Here is an 18,200-nt window from a genome sequence, read left to right as displayed (position 1 = left end):
AGTGAGTTCAGCAGGTGAGAATCCTACCAGAGAAATCTGTAAATGTCTGATCAACACCATCACTTTGATCACATTGTGTTGTATCACTGTTTGACTACAGCTGAAATGTTTCTTCATAGTGGCTTGCTGTTCCAAAAATATCTGTTTGATACTCGTAGATATAAATATTCCTAAGTTTTCTATCTAAATTAAAGTACGATTATTTTAGAATAATTTACATGTATCACTGTTAGTGATTAGCAGGTAAAATCAACAGCAGTTTGACTTAAATCTCCATCATCAGTGAAAAATGCAGGAAGAGTCAGAACTGATTGGACAACTTTGATCAACTTGACTGAAGTTCATTTTATTCTCAAACACTTTCCTAAGAAAATGACTGACATGATGTATGGATTACACTGAACAGTCATAAACATGACTGTAAAAGGTGCCACCATTACCATTATTGTATTATTGTTATTAGTTGGAGCATTAGTTGTATGTACATGTACGTACATGTATTACTAGTTTTGATAGTAGTGGCAGCAGTAAACAGTCAAATTTAATCATTTTAATCTTTGTATGATTCTTGTGTTGAAGTTTAAGTTTAACACATTTGGGCTCGTATTATTCAAACAAACTACTGCTCCTCCATTACATCTGTCTGTGCAGAGCGCTGTAGCTTATTCGATGGTCAGTTATCACCATCTAGTGGACATATAGCAGAACTACATCATCTGATGTTTGATTTCTCTGGCGCTCACATGACTGGTTTTCTCATCACATTGATGTTGTTTTAGACTTGGACTCTGAAGTTATGAGGATGTGACAAAAGTTAAAAGTGTAGGAAGTGTCAGATCAGCTTGACTGAGGTTAATTTTATTCTCAGATACTTTTCTAAGAAAATGAATTACATGATGTATGGATTAAACTGAACAGTCATATACATGACAGTAAAAGGTGCTACTTCAGCACGATGAAAAGCTTTTCATCGTGCTCATGTGTTTATTATTACTATTATTATTATTATCATTCTCCTACTGGTAGTAGTAATAGTGTTTGTTGTGTGTACAGACTATATTATAATCTTTTGGTTATATTTGCTGTCTTGTTAGCCCAAATGAGCTGAGCACCAGAAAAGGTGCAGGACACTTGAATCAATCAATCAGTGGTAGGAGTGGTAGCATTAGTTGTATGTACATGTATTACTAGTACTGGTAGTAGTAGTAGAAATAAACAGTCAAATTGCATAATTCAAATCCATGTACTATTCATGTATTTAAGTATATTTTTTAGATATCAGGGCCCATATTAATTAAGTGTCTCAGAGAAGACCTTGGTGGCCTGATGGTTGTGGCTCAAACCACATAACTGTAACGTCCTCAGTTGGGTTCCTGGCTGGGGGACCTTTATTGCATGTCATACCCGTCTTTTTCACCATGTTTCCTGACTCTCAAATAAAGGGCTAATAAATAACCTTTAAAAAAATGAAATCTTTCCTAACATATCTTATGTGGTGAACAAAAAAGTATGCATCCTTATTATACTTGTATTATTAGAAGCAGTATTTTTAGTAAGGACTCTGACAGAAAAAGGCCGGTCCCTCTTGTTTAGGAACCAGAACTAAGGAACAGAGTGAAGGGCCCACCTGGGAGCTCAGGCTCTTTAAATTATTAGATGGCCAGTTAGCAATATCTAGTGGACAGATGGTAGAACTACATCAACTGATGTGTGATTTCTCTGACACTGACTGGTTAGACTGGTTTTCACGTCACACTGATGTTTTTTTAGATTTGGACTCTGAAGTTATGAGGGTGTGACGGCGTCCTCAGATCAAATGCAGACAGACACCAGGACTGACGAGGCAGAATGAGCAGCTTCTTCTCTCCTGATGTTTCCTCTACACATGAAGGTGGAAAGTGTCTGTAAGTTGACCTGAAGTGAGTTCAGCAGGTGAGAATCCTACCAGAGAAATCTGTAAATGTCTGTCACCATCACTTTGATCACATTGAATCACTGTTTGACTACAGCTGAAATGTTTCTTAATGTTAATTGGGTGTTTCAGATGTAATGTTTGCAGGTATAAATATTAAGATTGTTTTAAAACCTAAGTTAAACTACAATTACTTTAGAAAGATTTACATGTATCACTGTTAGTGATTAACAGGTAAAACCAACAGCAGTTTGATTTTAATCTTCCATCGTCAGTGAAAAATGCAGGACGTGTCAGAACTGGTTGGACAGATTTGATCAACTCGACTGAGGTTCTTTTTTTTTAACTGTTAATCCTCCAAATGTTCAAACAGCCATCTTACAACACTGAGACTGACTCTATTTAACTGAAGCTCATTTTAAACAGTCCATGTCTCAGCTGTCCCAAAGGCTGCAGAATCCTTTCTAGATGGACCAGAACCAGCCCAGACTGGAAGAACTTAGAGGCTGTTTAGGGCCCCTCAGCCATCAGGGGCCCAAACTAACAGAACAACTATCTTTGGGTTTCTCTGTTCAACTTTTGTCATAATTTAAATATTTAAACACAAATGTAAAGATTTAAAGCCTTCATTTTCTCTTGGTGCTAACTAACACACTTAAATCCCAACATTGCCTTTTATTGGATCGGCATATAAATAAGCGCAGATTTAAGGCAAATTTGGACATTATAACATTTTTTGAAGATTTTAACAAATAACTATTTTGAAGGGCACATTATTATGCTTTTGGGATTGTAACTAAGAAATGATTTAACAAAATTTAGGATTATGAATTTTGGGATTGGAAAAATGTATTTTGGGCATACAAATTTGAACTCTGGGAGATGGAATGATGACATTTTTGGGTGTACTATGACAAGCTTTGAAGTAATAAATGTGGTCATCATGTCATTTTGTACTTTGGGGTTGTATAACTAATTCTCAGATTAATCTCTTTTTAGTGCCCCACCAATGTTCAGATCGCCCCTGAATATTTGTGACATGTTATTGAGATGAATAAGAACTAATGTGTGGCTCTGTGATGTGCAGCTTGTTGTAATGAATGAGCTTGTTGTTGTGTTTGTGTGAAGGTGTTTCTCTGCTATGGATCAGTGTGAGGACAGAGAGGAGGGAGTCCCTCCCTCTAAAAGCTCTCTGTGTGGGGAACATGACAGCCAGACTAAAGCTCAGAGGTGAGATGAGGATCTCTAACTGTCCATCACTGTTCTCCACTCACATCACTCCACCATCATTATTCACACTCAAAGCTCTGTGTGTGTTGTGTTGAAGCACAGAGCAGCAGCACAAACCAGACTCTGCTGTATTCCGTCGGGTGTCTGTCAAGAATCTCAAGTCGATGTTTGAACTTACTGAGTTCAACGATGGACATAAATCTGCTGATCAGAGATAAGAAATGTTTGTGTCTGTTACTCTCCATCTCTCCTAAGAAGACATATCATGTCATGTATTGACATGTCCCACAGGATCTCACAATGGCCTCAGAGATCCTGTAGGACTTCCGCATCAAGATTGACAACTGGTGATGGCTAACCGACTGGACATCATGTTGATCGACAAACAACAGAAGAAATAACATAACATACATTATCAGTGGAGGCTGGTCCATAGAGGGAGATGTACTTCATTTTTGAAGTACATTTATATATTTCTGTACACTAAGAAAATACACAGGAAACATGTGTAAATCATGTGATATGTTGTCTGTTTTTGATGAGAACATAAATCTGTTGTCATAATAGAACAATACTATAAATTTGAATTTCACTTTGTTGGTAAAATGACACATTGTGAACCACTGCACGGCTAAAATGAGCTCTTCTTTCTTTAGAAACAATATGTATATGCTAAATGTCTTTAAAGAAGCAGTCTTTACACCACTCAGGGGTTTTTGTTTTTGAAAGCAAATTGTTTTATTGGCATATAAAATTGCCCCCCACCTCTCCGATTTCATCAGGTTGGTTTTCCTGGTTTTCCTCCTGTCCTCCCCAATTGTTTGAGTCGCCAGCCGCCAAATGCATGTTTTTCACTGTCAACATCTTTTTTTCTTTTTAGTATCGGCTAGTTTTGAACAAGGCATTTTATTTTATCAACTGCAGCTCCCACAGACGTTCCATTTAGAATATTTACCACAGAAGAAGTATGAAGTCTTTGTTATTAACGTGTTGAAAATAACACATTCTTTGTCTGAGAAGAATTATATTGAACATGTGCATTTATCAGTGTTTTGTTTCCATCAGGATCCATCAGAAAGGACAAAGTTACCCTGAACCCAGCTGTGTGTCCATGAAGAGCGACCGGTCTGTGGATCGACCTATTGACTTCAGACATGAACATCAGTCTGCTGATCAGAGGTCAGACTGTAAAATGTTTGTGTCTGTTAATCTGATTTCTCTGGGTTTGAAAATTGTTGTAAACATTTGGGATAATGTAAGTACACAACTCAACAACATATATAACGTAGGTCTAGTTCTTTTTAGACATTTTAATGCAGAATAGTTACATATTATAGCTTTAACATTCTGCATATTTTTCAGCAGTATTTGTCCTGGATTATTTTTACTGAACATTTGATTTTATCAGTGTTTTGTTTCCATCAGGATCCATCAGAAAAGACAAAGTTACCCTGAACCCAGCTGTGTGTCCATGAAGAGTGACTGGTCCATGGATCGACCTATTGACTTCAGACATGAACATCAGTCTGCTGATCAGAGGTCAGACTGTAAAATGTTTTCTGTTATTATCCACCTCTCCTAATAAGACATATCATTGATGTAAAGATTAATTCTTGACCGTGGTGACATACAGTATATCTGTGGTAAATATTCTTAACACAAGGACCACCCATTTAGTTAATCCCAGAGCTTTCTATTGTATCCCATGGCCTTCATCAGTGAAAAATAGCTGCTCAGGTGTCATCATGTGAATAAAGTACACAACTTCAGTCACATGAGATCAGATGGTTGTACTGGAAAACACGAAGAATACACACACACACACACACACACACACACACACACACACACACACACACACACACACACACACATATATATATATATTTATAGATAGATAGATAGATAGATAGATAGATAGATAGATAGATAGATATACTAACCAGCTACTTCATTAGGAACATCTGTGCAATCTAATCCAATATAACAGCTCTGCCATAAATTCTACTTTATGTTTATTATTGATGTTGTGGTGGTTGATGGTGCACTGGAAGGCGTTTTATTGAAAAGTGTTCCTAATATTTTTCCCCCCTCATTTATGTTAATGAAGTAGACAAAATATTAGGAACACCACTCAATGTAATGCACTCCAGTACATCAACACCCACTACAACCTCAATAATAAACATAAAGTAGAATTTATGGCAGAGCTGTTGTATCGGATTACATCAGATTGCACAGATGTTCCTAATGAAGTAGCCAGTTAGTATATATATATATATATACATATACACATATTCTTTCTTAATTTTTGTGATAGATATGTTCAAAACAGGCATGTTTGGTGTCATGGTGGCATTTTGCATTCCCACTCTTCATTATGGCCACTTTTTGATTGCAATTCAAGCACAATGGTCTCATATTTCCCTCAGGCAAAATGAACTTGTGTTTTTGAGTCCAGTCATACTTAAATGCATGTTTTTCACTGTCAACATCTTTTTTTCCCTTTTAGTATCGGCTAGTTTTGAACAAGACATTTTATTTTATCAAATGAAGCTCCTACAGACATTGCATTTAGAATATTTACCACAGAAGAAGTATGAAGTCTTTGTTATTAACGTGTTGAAAATAACACATTCTTTGTCTGAGAAGAATTACAATGAACATGTGCATTTATCAGTGTTTTGTTTCCATCAGGATCCATCAGAAAAGACAAAGTTACCCTGAACCCAGCTGTGTGTCCATGAAGAGCAACCGGTCTGTGAATCGACCTATTGACTTCAGACATGAACATCAGTCTACTGATCAGAGGTCAGACTGTAAAATGTTTGTGTCTGTTATTATCCAACTCTCCTAATAAGTTTGATTGAATGTGGAGATTTATTCTCGACCTCAGTGACTAATACTGTTTTTACACACAATGTCCTCATAAATATAAATACAAACACACACACACTCCTCCTACATACGCTTTCCAAAACCACAAACTTTATCTGTATAACATTTTTTAAAACAGAGGTACAAAGTCTTTATAGAGACAAATGATCAGAGGTAAGACAGAACAGCTGAGTGTTTTAACTGGATCCACTGTGATAGAACACAACACCTTTAACACTGATGTCATTATTTATTCTGAGACTTCATCTTTTCTTCACAGAGTTCATCAGCAGAGCTCAGAGGTTCTCAGTGGTCAGTCTGTCCAGCAGCATCAAACACACCTGGACTCCATATTTATGGTGTGTAAATGCAAAACACAACTACTACTGCTAACTACAACAGCCACAGAATAAATACTAAACTACCCTTCTGGTCCTAACAGTCTCCATGCTGCATTCTGTAGACCAGCAGGTTTTCAGTCTGTCACAGATGATCTGATGTTGACTTCTACCAGTTAAATTTACATTTTATTCTGTTCCAGCTGCTGGAGAAGAACATCATCAGTTTTGTGAAGAACGAGCTGAAGAAGATCCAGAAGGTTGTGAGTCCAGATTACCCAGAATGCTTAGAGAGTCAGAGTGAGGATGAGGAGGTGTTGGATGGTGAGGATGAAGAGCAGAGGAGGAGCAGCAGAGAGGCATTTCTGAAGATCACACTGCACTTCCTGAGGAGAATGAAGCAGGAGGAGCTGGCTGACTGTCTGCAGAGCAGTAAGATGATTTTAACAGATTTAACATGATGGAGAGGAAATGGAGGCAACATGGGAGAGTTTTATATTTCAATCTCTGCTGTTAATATGATGCACATATCTGCATCACATCTATGAATTCTTCTGAGCTGAAAACAGTCAGAAACTGTTTGTCAACAACTGATGAGCTGAATATATTTCATAATGGAGGAAAATATAAACATCTGCAGTTTAATGTTTACATTCTACCAATTTACTGTGGAATCATCTGATCGATTTCATTTGTTTGTTCATTCAGGAACTCGTGCTCCAGAGTGTCGATATAAACTCAAGTCTAACCTGAAGGAGAAGTTCCAGTGTGTGTTTGAGGGGATTGCTAAAGCTGGAAACCCAACCCTTCTGAATCAGATCTACACAGAGCTCTACATCACAGAGGGAGGGACTGCAGAGGTCAATCAGGAACATGAGGTCAGACAGATTGAAACAGCATCCAGGAAACCAGACAGACCAGAAAAAACAATCAGACAAGAGGACATCTTTAAAGCCTCACCTGGAAGAGATGAACCAATCAGAACAGTGATGACAAAGGGAGTGGCTGGCATTGGGAAAACAGTCTTAACACAGAAGTTCATTCTGGACTGGGCTGAAGACAAAGCCAACCAGGACATACAGTTCACATTTCCATTCACTTTCAGAGAGCTGAATGTGCTGAAAGAGAAAAAGTACAGCTTGGTGGAACTTGTTCATCACTTCTTTACTGAAACCAAAGAAGCAGGAATCTGCAGGTTTGAAGAGTTCCAGGTTGTGTTCATCTTTGATGGTCTGGATGAGTGTCGACTTCCTCTGGACTTCCACAACAATGAGATCCTGACTGATGTTACAGAATCCACCTCAGTGGATGTGCTGCTGACAAACCTCATCAGGGGGAAACTGCTTCCCTCCGCTCGCCTCTGGATAACCACACGACCTGCAGCAGCCAATCAGATCCCTCCTTGGTGTGTTGGCATGGTGACAGAGGTCAGGGGCTTCACTGACCCACAGAAGGAGGAGTACTTCAGGAAGAGATTCAGAGATAAGAAGCAGGCCAGCACAATCATCTCCCACATCAAGAGATCACAAACCCTCCACATTATGTGTCACATCCCAGTCATCTGCTGGATCACTGCTACAGTTCTGGAGGATGTGTTGAAAATCAGAGAGGGAGGAGAGCTGCCCAAGACCCTGACTGAGATGTACATCCACTTCCTGGTGGTTCAGTTGAAACTGAAGAATATCAAGTATGATGGAGGAGCTGAGACAGATCCACACTGGAGTCCAGAGAGCAGGAAGATGATTGAGTCTCTGGGAAAACTGGCTTTTGAGCAGCTGCAGAACGGCAACCTGATCTTCTATGAATCAGACCTGACAGAGTGTGGCATCAATATCAGAGCAGCCTCAGTGTACTCAGGAGTGTTCACACAGATCTTTAAAGAGGAGAGAGGGCTGTACCAGGACAAGGTGTTCTGCTTCATCCATCTGAGTGTTCAGGAGTTTCTGGCTGCTCTTCATGTCCATCTGACATTCATCAACTCTGGAGTCAATCTGCTGGCAGAAGAACAAACAACAACCCAGTCCTCTAAAGTCTTTAAAAGCAAACCTAAACTAAAACATCTCTACCAGAGTGCTGTGGACGAGGCCTTACAGAGTCCAAACGGACACTTGGACTTGTTCCTCCGCTTCCTCCTGGGTCTTTCACTGCAGACCAATCAGACTCTCCTACGAGGTCTGCTGAAACAGACAGGAAGTAGCTCACAGACCAATCAGAAAACAGTCGAGTACATCAAGAAGAAGATCAGTGAGAATCTGTCTGCAGAGAGAAGCATCAATCTGTTCCACTGTCTGAATGAACTGAATTATCATTCTCTAGTGGAGGAGATCCAACAGAACCTGAGATCAGGACGTCTCTCCACAGATAAACTGTCTCCTGCTCAGTGGTCAGCTCTGGTCTTCATCTTACTGTCATCAGATAAAGATCTGGATGTTTTTGACCTGAAGAAATACTCTGCTTCAGAGGAGGCTCTTCTGAGGCTGCTGCCAGTGGTCAAAGCTTCAAATAAAGCTCTGTAAGTGGATGGATGACTAGAAAAGTACTTATACACTATTTGATTATAAACAAGACTAGTTCTAGTATATGGATGGACTGTGTATGGTCAATGTGTGAAACTGTGGCCAATTTTTTTACAGACATAGTCAGTGGTAGTGTCTATAATGTGAATTCCTGGATATTAAATGTCTATCTGCAATTTTCTGTGGTGGTCCCAGTAATATTTGTTGTTAAAGTGTACTGAAGTAGCATATCACATGACATGGTTAAGCTACATTTGAGTAAAAAAAAAGGTATAAATGCAGTTGTGAGAGCAATACTTTCCACTCATATCTTGGGATGTTTCGTTTGAAAGATAAGTTACTTTAACATCAATTGTAACTATTCTAATTATTTTTATTTTCTCTTTCATCTGTTTCAGTCCTCTGATGTCTGTAAACATATGGTCTTATTCATATGTTAATGTAGGATTAGCATACTAAGCTAACAGTCTATCATCTTGTGACTTCTGCTGTGACGTCTTTCAGAGCACAAAAACACTGTAAACACACCCGTCACCTACCCAGCACAGTGCTGTCAAACTATAAACACCACTGCAACAACTTATTTTTATACAGTCTATAGGCTTCACACACACAAAGTATGGCACAGCTATGCTAACAATGCTAGGCATGCTGATTAGCTGCTAGCCACAGTGCAGGCTGGTAAAATGGATCCACTGCATTTGTTTATATCCACGGGTTTGTGCTCATGTCAGTGTCAGAGCCTCCATGTGAGGTGCTGGGTAAATGTGTGTTTTTAAAACTTATTTTGGGGCTGTGCTGAGAGTGACATGTGACTGCTACTTCATCACTCAGTCAGTGAGTCGGTGATTGACATTCCGGGATATAGGGCTGGTCCATGGCAGGTCCAGCCAAAAATATCAACAAACCTTTAATATTTTATGTAAGGGAAATAGCATTTCTTTATTATGTTAATCACTAATTCTTCTTCAGGCTGACTGGCTGTAACCTCTCAGAGAGAAGCTGTGCAGCTCTGTCCTCAGTTCTCAGCTCCCAGTCCTCTAGTCTGAGAGAGCTTGACCTGAGTAACAACAACTTGCAAAATTCAGGAGTCAAGCTGTTGTCTGCTGGATTGGAGAGTCCACACTGCACACTGGAAACTCTCAGGTCAGGATACAGCATCTATAATTTTGTTATTTTGAACAATGAGAATAAAGCTGACTCTGAGAGAGATTTTAACAGTTGATCATTTGTATGCTGCTTTATATTCAGATCAATGTCAATTATTCTGCACAACATCTGTAGGATTCTGGTACTTATGATTAAAAAACATTGTGTTATCAATCTTTTTATATTTCAAGTCTGTCAGGATGTCTGGTCACAGAGGAAGGCTGTGCTTCTCTGGTCTCAGCTCTGAACTCCAACCCCTCCCATCTGAGAGAGCTTGACCTGAGCTACAATCATCCAGGAAAGTCAGGAGAGAAGATGCTGTCTGCTGGACTGAAGGATCCACACTGGAGACCGGACACTCTCAGGTATGGTCAGATAGGTGGACACTCTCAGGTAAAGAACTTTTATGCTGAACATAAAAGTTCATTCTTGATCATGGATGTAATAGTTTGAAGGTCATGTAATGTGAGTGAAACCTCTGGAAAAAGCTAGTAAGTCAACATAAAGTTATTCTTTTGTTAAACTTTCACGTTCTCATGGTGTTGTAGGAGCGTTAATACTTTATTAATGAATTACCTCGTCATTAGGGCACCACCTCCTTTTTGGTTAGGATTTATTAGTGCCAGGAGGAAGCACTAACCCTTGTTCAGTTTTAGGATAAATGAGACATTTATTAATAGCTAAACGTCTTGAGGATACATGATAAAGCAAAGATAATATAATATATACAGATAATATACAGAACATAATAAATAAAAAGAAAGTAAAATAAATAAATAAATAAGGCCTAAGAATGATAAAAATTAATAAAGAAAATTATTCAGTTAGAGTGGCTCGAAGTGCGTGAATCGAGGCTTAACGTGTTGTACCGGGGAATGCTGAGAAGAAAGCTAATTCAACTTCTCTAAATAAATTCTTTCATTTTAACGTTATTCGACATCAACAATTGATCACAAAGCCATGTTATGCCTTACTATTGAGGTGTGTCGTCGTGGTAGAGGCGTCATCTTGGCAGGTCCAGCATTGTTGGTGCAGCATCACCGGTGGTGTTGCAGTGGAAGAGCCCGGATCAGCTGTGGGCTGTGGCGCATCTCAGTGGATGCAGAGGCGTTGAATGCCGATAAAGAATCAGGCTGTTTCAGGCTGCTCTGAAAGAGTCTTTAGGCCGGCTTCACTTCTGGTTTTCAATATGGCTCTCAGAGAGCAGGTTCAGAGCGTTCTTCTTCTTCTTCTTCTTCTTCTACATGAATTTCAGGTTTGCCTCAGATTTGAAAGAGGGCTTCACAAAGTCCTCAGGAATGTGGATTAGTTTACGGCTTTGTTGATAAGAGCCTGTCTTCCATCTATAAGGTGGGAGTTGTTTTCTTCCGGTCCAAGTGGCCTTTAGGGTCATTTCATGCTTTTAGTTCGTGTCGTAATTCAACATATCGAAATTGTTTCAAGGAGGTCTTCCTGAGTCTGTTGAGCATCACTGATTGAACCCCCACTTGGAGGGTTATAAAGGTCGGTTCTGTAGGCCGAGGGTCCGCTCTTACAAACTTAGGAATCCAGAGAGTCTGTCTCTTATCAGTGGTGTTTTCTCCCAGAAGCCAAAGAAAGCCAGGCTTCCCCTGCTTTTTTAGACTGCAGTTGTCATTTCAGACATGTCATGTCTGTGGGGAGGCCAGACTGAAATTGGCATCCCTTGGTGAAAAAAACAAATGAAGGATTAACCAATCATATGAGGCTACCCTCATGCCACTGCCAATCTGTGATTAGTCAGGACTATACCAAGGGAAGCCAGCCAACCTTTGGCCTCTCACCAATCAAATCATAGGATGTTATCAACGTCATTGATAACCGTTAGCCATTTGATATCACCGTTAGCAACATTAGCAAGTGTAGTTATGGAGGGTGGAGATTTGGAGTTTTTAGTAAAAAAAATATCTGACAGCAGGCCAACACCCAAACTAGAGCTGTGTGACATTCAATGAGGAAAATTATGTTTGCAAGGAGTGGCTAGCTGGTAGCACAAACTTCAGCGGTTATTTTGCTAGCCGTGTCTTTTCGACAAGGATTCGTGCTCACTGAATAATCCATGGGCCACTACAGGATTCATGGATCTTGCCAACCTGTCACGGGCAATTGAGAGGCACGGTAAATCAAAGAGTCACATAGATTGTGCTGTGAGATTGAAGCTTTTTGGGCGTCAGGATTGACAACCATTAAAGGGAGAACCATTAGCACAAAGAAGCACAATGAACAGGTGAAGAAGAACCGGGATATTCTGATGAGACTCATTGTTGTAGCCTTGTACCTTGCGCGCCAAGAACAAGCATTCAGGACAATGAGGCCGCTGGCAGCTCAAACGGGGGCAATTTTGTGGAGCTGGTACATACATTTGCAGAGTTTGACACTACACTTTCAGAGCACTTGGGATCGCCTTCCTCTTCAAATAGGGTGAGTGGAATGCACACCCCCCTCTCCCTCTATGGCTTTACTGTTGACTGAACTGCCCATGTAGCTATGTGTGCAGTTTTTGATGTGGTCATATTACTTAATGTGCCATGCTTGCCTGGGTTTAGCTGAATGTGTTAGTCAGTCCGTGGAAATAGACTGAAGTTTTATTGTGGTTGTTTACGCATATAAAATCAGCACCGCGGACAGCACTCATAGGGCCAGGTTACCTGAATAGATGATATTTGTTTTGATTGTTTATGGCCTCTGCAGGTCTGTTACTGGGTTGTTATGTGTTTTAGGTCATGTTGTATAATGAACATTTGGTCTAGTTTTAAACGATAAGGAAGTATGGAGAGTATTTGTGTATTTCAAGCACATACAACAGGGCTTATAAGTCATGTGTTTGATACATGTAGACTACTGATACTTTATGATGTAGCCTAAAAATAAAACTTTAAACGTCTCCTGATTTAATTAATGAATGAATGCTTCTTTTATCCATTATCGGATCTGTACTGTGCATTAAGCGGCCGATTATGCATTTGGGTGGGGGGGGGCAATAATTAATAAGAACATGCATAAATTGATAAGATGTTTAGGACTGTGTGTTTGACAGAGAGAGAGAGAGTCGGCTGTTGTGTGTGTGTGTGTGTGTGTGAGTGTGTGTGTGTGTGTGTGTGTGTGTGTGTGCGTGTGTGTGTGTGAGAGAGTGTGTGTGTGAGAGTGTGTGTGTGTGTGTGTGTGTGTCGGTGATACAATTTGATACAGTTTTGTGTAAAATGACAGCGGCGTGCTAATAGCTCATCTGGTTACATTACACTGGCTGTTAAAGCAGCAACGTAGTCTTTCCTGTCTCTCTTGTCTCACTTGGCTTCCTCAAAAGTTTTCCCCGCGCCACTGTCTCTTATTTTCCTTAAGAATCAAAGATTGGTTACCAGAATTAAAGAACAAGCGGTTGTCCTCCTACACTGTCCCTGAACTCATCAGAGGAGAGTCCATCTATTATTTTATTAAACATGTATTTATTGTTCATTCTAAAGAAGTTCACTTGTATCATTTAGAACTTTCTAACTTGTTGTTGTTGTTTCTTATTGTGTCTTTCAACTATTATTTTTATTATAATTATTATATATTCAAACCAAATAAATGAACAGCCTTAAAGGTTCATTTATTCTCTAACTCTGAAATCTTGATATTGAATTATTGAAGTCAAGTCAGTTTTATTTATTCAGCCCCAAATCACAGATTTCCTGTTTGACTCCCTCAGAGCCTCAAGTTGGATTAAATGACACATTACAAGTTGAATTTTGTAGTTTGACTGATCTGTTAAGAGGTTACTGTAGTTATGCAGTGATGTTTAAAAGAACTTTATTACTTGTCATTGATGTTTTATTTAGATATTATTATTATTATTATTATTATTATTATTATTATTATTATTATTATTATTATTATTATTATATTTTTTTATAATTGCATTAAAATGTTTTGCTGTCTTATTTAATATTCTGATTCATCATGTCTGAGGACATATTTGTACATCACATCTTCTTCTTCACGTCTTTTCCTCTCAGACTTCAGTGAAAGAATCCAGCAGACAGTTGAGACAGATGAGTTGCAGCCTGTTTCTGTGTCACTCTGACAAACTGAGGAACACTGCTTCATGTTGAACAGCAGTTAGGACTCATGTTGGATAGAAAATCATTCTGACTGTGTTTCTTCCTCCAGGTTGGACCATGGTGGAGAGCACAGGTTAAAACCTGGTCTGAAGAAGTGTAAGTGTGGATTTAATTTGATTCATGACAACTAAACAGCACACAGTCATTTTCTCTTTAAATACAAAGTTGGTCTTTGTGGTTTTTATTCATTAAAACATTACTGACAAAATGTGTCATTAAACTTTATAGAAATGAACAACAGATCAGAACTTAAACAGAGAATAAATCCATCAGGTGTGTCAGATGATAAACTGCTGCTGTGTTGTTTCTTCTTCTCTTCATCAGATTTCTGTGAACTCACACTGGACACAAACACAGCATACAGAAAACTCAAACTGTCTGACAACAACAGGAAGGTGACATGTGTGGAGGAGTATCAGTCATATCCTGATCATCCAGACAGATTTGACTACTGGTCTCAGCTGCTGTGTAGAAATGGTCTGACTGGTCGCTGTTACTGGGAGGTCGAGTGGAGAGGAAGAGCTGATATATCAGTGACTTACAAAGGAATCAGCAGGAAAGGAAACAGTGTTGACTGTTTGTGTGGAAGGAATGATCAGTCCTGGAGTCTGATTTGCTCTGATGATGGTTACTCTGTCCGTCACAATAAGAATTACACATCCATCCCCTCCTCCTCCTCCTCTTCCTCCTCCTCCTCCTCCTCCTCCTCCTCTGTCTCTAACAGAGTAGCAGTGTATGTGGACTGTCCTGCTGGCACTCTGTCCTTCTACAGAGTCTCCTCTGACATACTGATCCACCTCCACACCTTCAACACCACATTCACTCAGCCTCTGTATGCTGGGTTTGCAGTCTGGTATGGTTCCTCAGTGTCTCTGTGTCGTCTGTCTGAGGAAGAGTCTCCTCCTGTGTAGACAAACAGTCACACTGCTGACTGAAGACAGCTGCTGAAATCACTGTTCACTCTGTTCACCAGTGAACAACAGAAACTGGAAGTGACAGCAGCTTCCTGTGTTTAAATGTTGATGGTGGACGAGGTTTCACTCTGGTTTCATTTGGATCACTGACTGTGCTTTAATGTCAGAATATTGTTTCTATTAGAAGTAGTGAAATGATCTCCTCTGGGCTGAATTTATGTGTAAAAACTGTGTTGACTCTGATTGACTTCAGTAAAGTTTTCTTGGAGCAGCATCTAGTAGCTGTTAGTGGCTGTTAGTTATTCCATTTTATCAGGATCTTAAAGTGAAGTTTTTCCTGAAAATGTCCAGCAGACATCCCAGTCTGTTTGACATCAGCTCAGTTTGTGTTAAATCATGAACATCAACGTATGTTTCTATCTGATGTAATGTGTCTGACATGTATGTATATAATAACATGTATGGGTTGCTTTCCTTTAGTTTTTCTTGCCTCTGCAGGTGATGTAAATATTGTCTTGTAAGCTCATGTTTGCTGGGCAGCTTTGGCTGTTTTACACTTGAATAAAAATATTCATTCACTACTTATTCAGAGAACATCACTTGTTTTTTACATGGATGTGTAATGTTATACTACTTCTACTTCTACTACACTACTTGTGTTTTTCTCTCATTAGAACATTTATGACAGAATGAATTCTGGGAATTCACGATCTCACAACAAAACAGCAACACTCCTCTTCCTCCTCCTCCTCTCCTCCCACCTCCCCCTTCTCCTTCTCCTCTTCCTCCTCCCCTTCTTCCTCCCCCTCCTTCTCCTCCTCTTCCTCATCCATCTCCTCCTCCTCCTACTCTCTCCTCCTCCTCCTCCTCCCTTCTTACTCCTCCTCTCTCCTCCTCATACTTCACCTCTTCCTCCTCCTCTTCCTCCCCCTTCTCCTCTCTCCTCCTCCTCCTCCTCCTCATACTTCACCTCTTCCTCCTCTTCCTCATCCATCTCCCTCCTCCTCTTCCTCCCACTCCTCCTCCTCTTCTTCCTCTTCCTCCTCTATCCTTCTCCTCCTACTTCACCTCTTCCTCCTCTTCCTCTTTTTCTTCCTCTTCCTCCTCTATCCTTATCCTCCTATTTCACCTCTTCCTCCTCTTCCTCCTCCTCCTGGTGATCACAGAGTGTAAATAGTAAACACTCCTCTGCTCTCTGTAATGCAGATAAACAGTGTTTGTTTGGTCCTGAGCTGCAGCTGATGATGAAAACTCCGACGCTCCCTGAAGAGACCTGCAGGTCGAGCGGCTGTCAGTCAGTCACAGCTGGACAGATGTTGCTTTGTTCCCGACCTCTGAAACCTTATTCATCTGAAATTATTTCTCAATGAAAACATAAAACTAACTTCCTTGTTAGTGCCACAGAGGCAGGAACAAACAGTTTCCCTCTGAGCAGTAAACAGCTGTTGAAGCAGTTTTCCTCTCAGTTCTGGATTATGGAGATGTTATATATAAACATGCTGCTGCCTCCAACACACATCACAATCATAACTGGTGAAAAATATGCAAAAATATAATAAATTCTCAGTGTCATTTAACACCCAAACCCAGTTAATACAGTACAAAGTCCTGCACATCACCACAGAAAAACTTTATTTAGAGTTCTCTTAACGTTGTATACATTTCCTGGAACTTTCCTGAGTAATTTGCAGGTATGTAACTGTACATTTTAGGACATTTTACAGAAGGTGGTGAAATTTTAGTACAAAGTATAAGAAAAAGTATTAAGTTGGTAAGTAGCCACTCATTATATTTGGGCAGTGATGGAAGAATTATTAAGATAATTTACTTAATTCACATTTAAGAAGCTGGAATCAGAGAATTTGGACATTTTCTTCTTAAAAAATGACTAAAAATTATGAATCAATTATCAAAATAGATTAATTTTATCCTTGGCAACTAATCAATTAATCAACTAGTCATTGCAGCTCTGCTATACGGTATACTCTAAACATAAATAGTAACTAGAAAGTCTTTTGAGACACAAATAATCACAAACAAAATGAGGAGATAAAGTTGGAATAATTAATTAAACATTAAAAGTGTATCTGAGGGAACAGAACTTATGTACTTTTACTTCAGAGAGGATGATGGGAGATTGAGTCAGTCCTGGTATTATCAGGACATCTGGTGGCTGAAACAGTTTCTCACATCATGTGATCAAACAGACTGTAATGTGGAAAAGTCTCCACCAGGTAGAGTCACAGACCAGCTGACATCCAGGTGTGTGTGTGTGTGTGTGTGTGTGTGTGTGTGTGTGTGTGTGTGTGTGTGTGTGTGTGTGTGTGTGTGTGTGTTCTGGTATTACTCATGTTGTGAGGACTCGCCTCCCTTTTGAGCACAAAACCATAATAAAAATTATTAAATTTTAGGGTGAAAACAGGTTAAATTATTTAAGAGCTTTTTTGGGGATTTTTAAAACTTTTTTGTAAATTATTATATATTTTACAGTTTCCTGTATTTTGTTTGGTTTTTGTCTGTTTTTTTCTTACTTTGATGCCTTGTGCCATTTGTCTTTTCAGCCTCAGCCGAAAAAAAATGGTCACATTGCCAAGTGCATGGTTCAAAAGGGTTGTACTTAGTCTCTTAATTAATCCTGGGTATGTTTTGGGCATAACATGCAATAAACCAATCAGAGTGTCATCTCCCATTCCCTATAAAAACCAGGTGCACTTGCACCTTGGTGGACTGCTATTATAATGGTGGATTTAGCCAAAGCCTTTATGGGGCCCTAAACAGAATTTGTTTCTGCACCCCAACACTATATACACACACTATATACTAATTTTATTAGTTATAGCTGTGTTGCTTACATCATACCAGTGTCAGCCTGGCATGTTTTTACCCTTCTATGGTTTCTTAAATTTTAAGATTTAAAACCATTGAGGTGGTCTTCTTCTTTGGATTTCTTGGGTTTGTTATCTCGTTTCTGCTTCTTATCTGAGATTTTGACACATTATAGTCCAGGTAGCCTGCAGGAAAAGGGAAATGAATATTAGCTTTGAGTTGGATCTTATTTTTGTACACTTACACTTGTACTGAGATACAATTTAGAGGTACTTGTACTTTACTTGAGTATTTTAATATTCTGCTGCTTTATATCTGTG

At 39.4% G+C, this 18,200-nt stretch overlaps 2 protein-coding genes across 2 annotated transcripts in view; both read left to right on the top strand.

Annotated features, from left to right (window-relative positions):
• LOC122999427 (NLR family CARD domain-containing protein 3-like) overlaps nucleotides 1–15,639 on the top strand; it is a 31,284-nt gene extending 15,645 nt beyond the window's left edge. The window contains exons 7-10 of the mRNA XM_044376347.1: nucleotides 9,846–10,019; nucleotides 10,214–10,387; nucleotides 14,190–14,236; nucleotides 14,465–15,639. Of these exons, the coding sequence (XP_044232282.1) occupies nucleotides 9,846–10,019; nucleotides 10,214–10,387; nucleotides 14,190–14,236; nucleotides 14,465–15,051 (982 nt within the window). The 3' untranslated portion in view covers nucleotides 15,052–15,639. The remainder of the gene's footprint in view (nucleotides 1–9,845; nucleotides 10,020–10,213; nucleotides 10,388–14,189; nucleotides 14,237–14,464) is intronic.
• Nucleotides 4,166–8,974, top strand: LOC122999442 (NLR family CARD domain-containing protein 3-like). Its single transcript, XM_044376377.1, has 6 exons — nucleotides 4,166–4,321; nucleotides 4,568–4,681; nucleotides 5,855–5,953; nucleotides 6,300–6,378; nucleotides 6,561–6,789; nucleotides 7,066–8,974. The coding sequence occupies exons 1-6, from the start codon at nucleotides 4,176–4,178 to the stop codon at nucleotides 8,871–8,873; spliced, it is 2,475 nt and encodes an 824-aa protein (XP_044232312.1). The 5' UTR covers nucleotides 4,166–4,175; the 3' UTR covers nucleotides 8,874–8,974.
• Nucleotides 15,640–18,200: the final 2,561 nt, after the last annotated feature.

The sequence above is a fragment of the Thunnus albacares genome, chromosome 16 (genome assembly GCF_914725855.1).
Source record: "Thunnus albacares chromosome 16, fThuAlb1.1, whole genome shotgun sequence".
NCBI classification, from domain to species: domain Eukaryota; kingdom Metazoa; phylum Chordata; class Actinopteri; order Scombriformes; family Scombridae; genus Thunnus; species Thunnus albacares.
Note: the sequence above shows the minus strand (reverse complement) of the source record. Positions and strands in the feature narration are given on the sequence as shown.